General features: G+C 38.1%; 1 protein-coding gene across 1 annotated transcript in view; it reads right to left on the bottom strand.

The window, feature by feature from the left end:
• Positions 1-7,245, bottom strand: part of LOC107083739 (probable voltage-dependent N-type calcium channel subunit alpha-1B) — a 270,890-nt gene that overhangs the window by 86,473 nt on the left and 177,172 nt on the right. Inside the window, exons 23-25 of the mRNA XM_015373178.1 lie at positions 5,693-6,391; positions 3,704-3,909; positions 1,669-1,798 (exon numbers count right to left, since the gene is read on the bottom strand). Coding sequence (XP_015228664.1) covers positions 1,669-1,798; positions 3,704-3,909; positions 5,693-6,391 — 1,035 coding nt within the window. The remainder of the gene's footprint in view (positions 1-1,668; positions 1,799-3,703; positions 3,910-5,692; positions 6,392-7,245) is intronic.

Here is a 7,245-nt window from a genome sequence, read left to right as displayed (position 1 = left end):
TTACTTGGACCTGCCAGGTCTGTGCTGGCAGGTCCAAGTAAGTGGTTACTCTGTGCTGAGGTTAAGACAACATTCAGCACCCTCTCCCCTACCTTAAGGCACAGGGATAACATCCCTTCATCCACAAGCAAATTCCATCCCAACCATCTCTTCACACTTTAAGGCAGAAGACAGTTCAGACTTTCCAAAGTAACTGGGTTTGTCAACCGAGGCTGTGTGTAGAGTTGAGTTCAACTATTTCTAGTTTCGCACTCAAGCACAAGCTGAGGCCCCTTTTCCCCCATTGAGGTGACAATCCATATGCCCAGAGCCAGTATATAGTAGTAGCCATTCAAAATGGCCCTTCCCAGCCAAGCGCCAGCCAAATGGTAGCCCACTCCCAGCTAAATCCTGTCCAACTTCCATCCATTGGAGTGACCCCTTCTTGCATATTTCTTTAATCTGACTGCACCCTTTCATTGAATTACACGGTCTCACCAGGAGATGATGCTTCCCTTTAGATCTTAAAGTCCACAAATCATGACAGAAAGAATATTTTAGTACAAATATTGATGTTTAGAAAGGATTTGTAGTGGACCAACCAAGGACCCATCAAGGAAAGTGGGTAAATTTTGAAGGACTACTACTGTGTCAGAGGATTCTTTTACTTCTGCTGGATAATCTTTGCACCTGTCTCTCATGGATCCCTGTGCAGGTAGGAGGCCCATTTGGGAATGGCCTCACGTTTCTTATTTGTGCCGCATCTCCTGGGAAGTAATCTAACCTCAAAGCGCTTACCAATAAGCCCTAACCCCTGTCCTGGCTTAAAGGGGAGGTCTTGGCTCCCATGTACTTGGCAAAGTCACAAAGTTTTTCATCACCACGGAGGTTTGAGCTGCTTTTTGTCTCACTTGTTACCCTGAGCCTGTTTATCTAGGAAGACCTTACCGGGGGAATATTAATTCCCAAACAACATAGCCTTTGGGATCATCCACACACTCATGTCCCTCCACCATAGTATGATGGCAGTTTAACAAAACAATGTTTTATCTTTATAAAAAGTTAAAGCAAGGCAAGGTTTTTGTTTGCTTAAACCAAGGGTCTGCAACCTACGGCTCAAGAGCCACATGTGGCTCTTTGGACCCTCTGCAGCGGCTCTTAAAGTGGCTAAAATGTATATAAAGAGCTAAATAATGTACTACAAAATAAATACCAGTCTTAAAGGCTTTAGTGTTTTTTTTATAAGATGGATAAGAAGGACATTAAAAAGAACCAGAAAAATGTTTTAGAGTCACTTTTCTTTTAATTAGCATGGAATTTCTGTGTTTTAATATTATTTTAAAAGTTAAAATACATACATTGTTGGTTGTTTAAGATGGCAACTAATTTTCTATACTAGATATAAAAAAACAAACAAATTGTTTTTCTAAAAAGTCATCTACTTTGCGGCTCTAAACACCTTTTACTTGGTCGGACTTGGGGCAAAATGGCTCTTTGGATATTAAAGGTTGCAGACCCCTGGCTTAAACTATGGAAATAGGTGAATATTGTATACCAAATAAGGAAGGAAAATATTATAAAAGGTAATCTCTAAAAAAGTGAGAAACAATTAATCTCAGAAATGTTTGTGTTACTGAAGCAGTAATGCTGAAAAGTTCATGACCATTTCTGCATAAAGTTGAATCTTACGGGTTTGTTTGTCCAAAGATAAACATTGAGCTGTAGGGAAGGATCTGCCGAGGCCCGTTAGCCGCCTCCTCCTCTTCCAGATCTTTTTTCTCCTCACTGAGCCGGAAGTTGTCACAATCGATGTTGTTCACTGGGGCAAAGCAAAAATAATATATGAATGTTATTCATTTCCAGCAATTTAAGAATATAACAACAGTTAAGAGAAGTGCAAGCTGAACTAATATTCGTTAAGAATCCAATTGTGTCAATGATGACTTTGGATCTGGACCAAAGATTTTATTAAGACTCTAGTGGGACTTATTTTTGAAAGTTGGTAGACAGGAAATGTGATCAGAGAAAGGGTAAAGACCAGACCTGAACCTGTGAGAACCAATGCCTCTCTACATGGGTCATGTGCTTAACCAATACACCCAAGACCAGTCTACTGTATTAAAGGTCATTGATGTTAAATACCACAAGTTTTCTATGCAATCTGATATTATGTAAAATACAGAATGGATTTGGTGAAACTGATCCAATGCCTGGTTCAAATACACATATTGTGTCTGCTAAATGCACAAAAAATGTCAATTTCTTTTATAAAAAAGAGTTGGTCCAGTTTAAGCTGCCAGTGAAATATTTATTCAAATGAATACATATCACAATTACAACCCAAAATTCTCAATACCTACATTTTAAAATATGACTTGAACAATTACAGCAAATTGGACTAATTATATTACATATATTGTATAAAGTCTTCTTTTAAAAACCATTAACTATTTTTTATTTTATTTTAACATTGATTGGTTAATTTAATTCCATCTGACTGAATCTAACTGAAATTTGGCCTATGTTCCTGAGTAAGATGTCCACAGGTAAACACTGTATTTCAAGAAGAACTTCTGCATCTATTTGTTAAAGCATGTAGCCTACTTTTTTGAAATCATTTTCGGTCACTTTTTTATAACTACTTTTAACATGAACAACTCCAACAGGAACAGTGTTTAAGGTGGTTTAAAGCTCCACATTTTCTCCTTCTGCAGCTGGATGTACAGTATGTGCATTTAGGGATTTTTATTGCATGACCTCGCATGGCTCAAAAATATCGATATCTGGATCTTAAAACCTATTTTAGACCCTAAAGTTATGGTTTCTATGGAAGCCCATTTCTGCCACATGAAAATAAAAAAAAGTCATAATTATGAAAGTCGAAATTATGACTTTGTATTTCCAAGTTATGCCTTTCAAAATCGAAATTATGACTTTGTATCTTAAGATTTTGACTTTGAAAGTCTAAATTGTAGAAACCCCACATTCATATCTTCAGGTAACACAGGGTACATGTCAGACTTAATAATATTACTTTAGCGATAGTTTCAAGGTGTTGCCTTATTGTATATCTCGTACCGTGTCTTTTGGTTGTGCTGTTCTTTTTTCATCTCGTTACAGGTGATGAAGCAGACTGAAAATGTTTTGTCATTGTCTCCTTTCTATCTCCTCTTTCTTTCATCTTTTCTCTTTTTTTCTCTTTTTTCCTTTTCTTCTTCTGTTTTTCTGCTCTATTTACATTGCAGTGTCCATATAAACTGTAAAACTCCCTGCATAATTATAATAAAGCAATTTATCTGCATGAACACATTGCCAGACAGGACACTGTTAAAAAAAAGAAAAAAGAAAGTCTAAATTATGACTTTGAACCTCATAATTATGACTTTCTATTTGGTAATTTTTTACTTTCATGTTTCGGTAATGGGCTTTCATATATTCCCACAATAAGATTGATATCTTAGTATTTATTTAAAAGTAAATAGTCTTGATTTGTTTTTGCAACCACTGTTACAAATGCAGGTAAAAACATTGTTGTTTTACAAACGGAAGATAATATTCAAGCTAATAATGGACTGCCTTTTACAAAACTAGGTTTACATAACTAAAATCAACTCAGGTAACTTTATTAAAAACTCTAAATAGTCTGTAGAAAATACAGCAATGCTTTAATGTCTACAGTAAAATTTAACTAAAAAAATAAAAGAAAGAGAAATGCGGTACTCACTAGGAATGATGGTGGTTTCTCCAGGTGGGGCGGTCACAGTCACGGGGATGTGGACAGCGTTGCTGTTGAGGCCAGCCTGGCTGGCCCTGGTGGAGTTCTTCTGGTTGTCAGCATCCTCTTGCTTTTCACTTGGAGTTAAACTACTCCGCTTCAGCTGGAAAGGACTTCCAGCAAGGCTGCCCTCCTCAGTATCCGCCTGTCTATCCCTGGGAAGAAGGTGTTTTGGATAAAAACAATTATATTGCTGCTTTCAATACATCCAAATGTAATGGAATATTATTCAGCCGACTAAAATGGAGTCTGAAACCAAAACTTCAAATTAGTAATTTTATCCTCTTGTTAAATTCAGTGTGTAGGTCAAACTTGTTGCATCTGAGCAGGCATACAAAGATATACATATATTTCTTCTTCACAGGTTCATCAGAACAGAAATTAATTTGGAGGCCGGGACATTTGTTCTTTAAATTTGCAAATCATTCTAAAGCTAAAAGGGAATAACAGCACTACTTTATTAGATGCCGAAATTAATGGATTTTGCTTTTAAAGTGATTACAGAAATATATTTTTATCAATAAAAAAATTATGTAAGGCATCATACCATTTCTTTATGGAGCGATTAATATTTTTTTCTTGGCTCTCCATCATTCTTTAATAATTTATCTTTAACCTGTGGAGTAAAAAATGTTGAGGTATGTCTGTTCTTAGCCTCAAAGGCTCCAAGCGAAGGTCATAAGAGATTAAAATGAGTTATACAGCCTCCTTCATGGCATGAAGGGGAGGACTGTTGTTTTGAGAAGAACCCTAACCCTAACCTTACCCTAACCCTAACCCTGGCCGCACAAAAAAAAGTATATAAATATGTAATTTATCGACGATCAGAGTCTGAGTGATGTTTTATTTTGAAAAATATAAAAAATTACGGTATTCTCTTGCAATTAGTCGGTTCATCTGTACCTTTTGACACAGGTTAATTCAGATCAAGACTCATCCTATCTATAACATGCTATCATTGTGAAGCGGGATTTTCTGCGGTTACTGCGACCAAAACAAAGCTACGGAGCAGACTGGACATCAGAAGAACACTTCGTCTGTCATTGTCTCCGATTACGCCTAGATGGGACCAGCTTGTTGTTTTATTTTTATGCTGTTTGTATTTGATTTTATGCCAGTCGTATCATTTTACTTGATCGTATTTACCCCCCCTGCTCGACCGGTCCGGGAAAATATTGTCTGACATATAGCGGTCCGTGGTGCAAAAAAAGGTTTGGAGACCGCTGAGCTAATGGCCTTGATGAACTCAAGTTGTTTTTCCTCCAAATGTTTAAGTGTCAGAAAGTTCTTTATGCAGGGGGTGGGTTCGTTCCCCTGGGGGGAGTGTGTGTGGGTGATTTTGTAAGGTATAAATGTATGTAGTCAGAGACCTATCTCTCCGTCTGAGGATGTTAAATAAATTTTAACCTTTTTTCTTCCAATAAATGCTTCTGTCTCTGCTTCCTAACTTAACAAACATCTATCTTTTTTGGTAATTTGAGGGTTGTTTTGGGTTATTTTGTTTTTTGTTTAAAGAACACTGATCCTTCTGTCTTAATGTCTCACAGATTGCACAATATTTATATGCTGAGAAAAACTACTTCTGAATTGACTCACACTTTGAACTTTCACAGTTTGAAAATAAAAAAATCAGACTTCTGGATTTGATGAGAAAAATGTTTATTTCAGTTCTAGAGATTTGTGACCTGACCAACTAGCCACAAGCAAAAGACTTGAGTTCCTGCTTAGATATGGAAAAGAAAAATGAGGACCGGCCATTTCTGATGCTTACTCCTATGGAATGATTAACTTTTAGAACCAATGCAGCCTCATTGGTTTTTGGATTTGTTGATGAACAAATTGGGATTAATGTTTAAATTGTGACATTTTAGTTGGATTAGCTAATCTGGAACTCAATTCAGACTTGTGCGTGAAAAGTGAATGCACCAATAGTCTCACCTGTGACTTTTGGACCCATTCTTGTTCCCCTTACATTCGTCCCCACTCAGAGTGAACTGAGCCTTAGACGTACGGGTGGAGCGCAGCCTCTTCTCCCCATTGCTGTCCCCTCTCCCTTTCCCCTCTTCTTGTGCTCCATTTGTCAAACGCCCGTTTCCTTCCTTCAGAGTCCGACGCGAGCGGTGGTGGCGATGCCCTCTTTCCTCTCCTCCTCCTCCTCCTGGGCGTGCATCTTCCTCAGGCGAACCAGTTTGGTGGTGGTGTCTCTGTCCTTCATGGTTTCCGGACCTCTCTTTGTCCTGGGAACCATTTCCGTTATGTTCTCTGCTGCGGCTATGATGACTGTGGTGCCTACCTCCCTGGCTGTCGCCTCCTTCCCCATTTCTGTCTCGGTGGTGGTAATGCCTCCTGGAGTGAGTGTGGAAGCTGTCCCTCACAGTGCCTTGTCGGGGCCCTCCCGCATCCTGCTGCACACCAGCTTTGGTCTGATCACCATTCTTGTCCTCCACAACCAGCGGTCGGTCGCTGTGAGTCGTCATGTCAGGATGCAGATGGAGCGTGCTGGAAATCCTCAGATTCTCCTCGGGATCCAGCTCATTGAACAGAGCCTCGGTGCTTGTCTTCATGTTGTGCTTCCTCAGCTGGTTGGTCCGCTGCTCCCACACAGACATGGTCTTTGCAGACCGCTGCTGCTCCTTACTGCAAGCATCAAACCAAATCAAAGCAGAAAGAATGAATAATGAATAAAACCAATGTTTAACAATGAGTTCTTGCTGGGGTTTGGGTGAAACAATGCAGGATCAGCCATAGCCATGACATCTGCTGCTAAGACATTCCCCAAGAAGCATCTGGATGATTAGAAACAGCAGATTTGGGTCTATGGATGGTTGACTAAAATGTTCACATGAAGTAGAAAAAGAAGAACCATTTTAGCAGATTAAATGTATCTGATGCTGAATATGTTCTGATCTATGGACCCTTCAGTTAAAGTTGTGGACAAATTTGTGTAAATCTATGCTTTAAGTTTATAAATCTTGCTTCAAATTTAGGAAAAAGCCCTCTAGTGTTTGCTGACATAGAGTTGGTCTACAGATAACTCTAAACCATAACTGAAAAGCTAAGTACTGCACATTGTGTAAGACTTGCAGAACCACCTTTAGCAATTTTTCTTGAGGTTCTACTGCAGAATTTTAACCACTTTAAAGTCTGGGCTTTAACTAAACCGTTGCAATAGCTTAATCCTACTGCCATATGGTTCTGAGGTTTTCTGTTTTAGATTTTATTGTTTGGCATATTTTCTTCTGTAATTATTATTAACATTGTTCATTTTATCATTACTTTATTGATTTATTTACTTTGAAACATTTCCATTGTATGTTACTTACGGTATATATGTATACAGGTAAAAGTCAGTAAATTAGAATATTTTGAAAAACTTGATTTATTTCAATAATTGCATTCAAAAGGTGTAACTTGTACATTATATTTATTCATTGCACGCAGACTGATGCATTCAAATGTTTATTTCATTTAATTTTGATGATTTGAAGTGG

Source organism: Cyprinodon variegatus, unplaced genomic scaffold, assembly GCF_000732505.1.
Source record: "Cyprinodon variegatus isolate N-32 unplaced genomic scaffold, C_variegatus-1.0 Scaffold82, whole genome shotgun sequence".
In the NCBI taxonomy this organism is placed as follows: Eukaryota; Metazoa; Chordata; class Actinopteri; order Cyprinodontiformes; family Cyprinodontidae; genus Cyprinodon; species Cyprinodon variegatus.
This window is presented reverse-complemented; position numbering and strand designations above follow the sequence as displayed.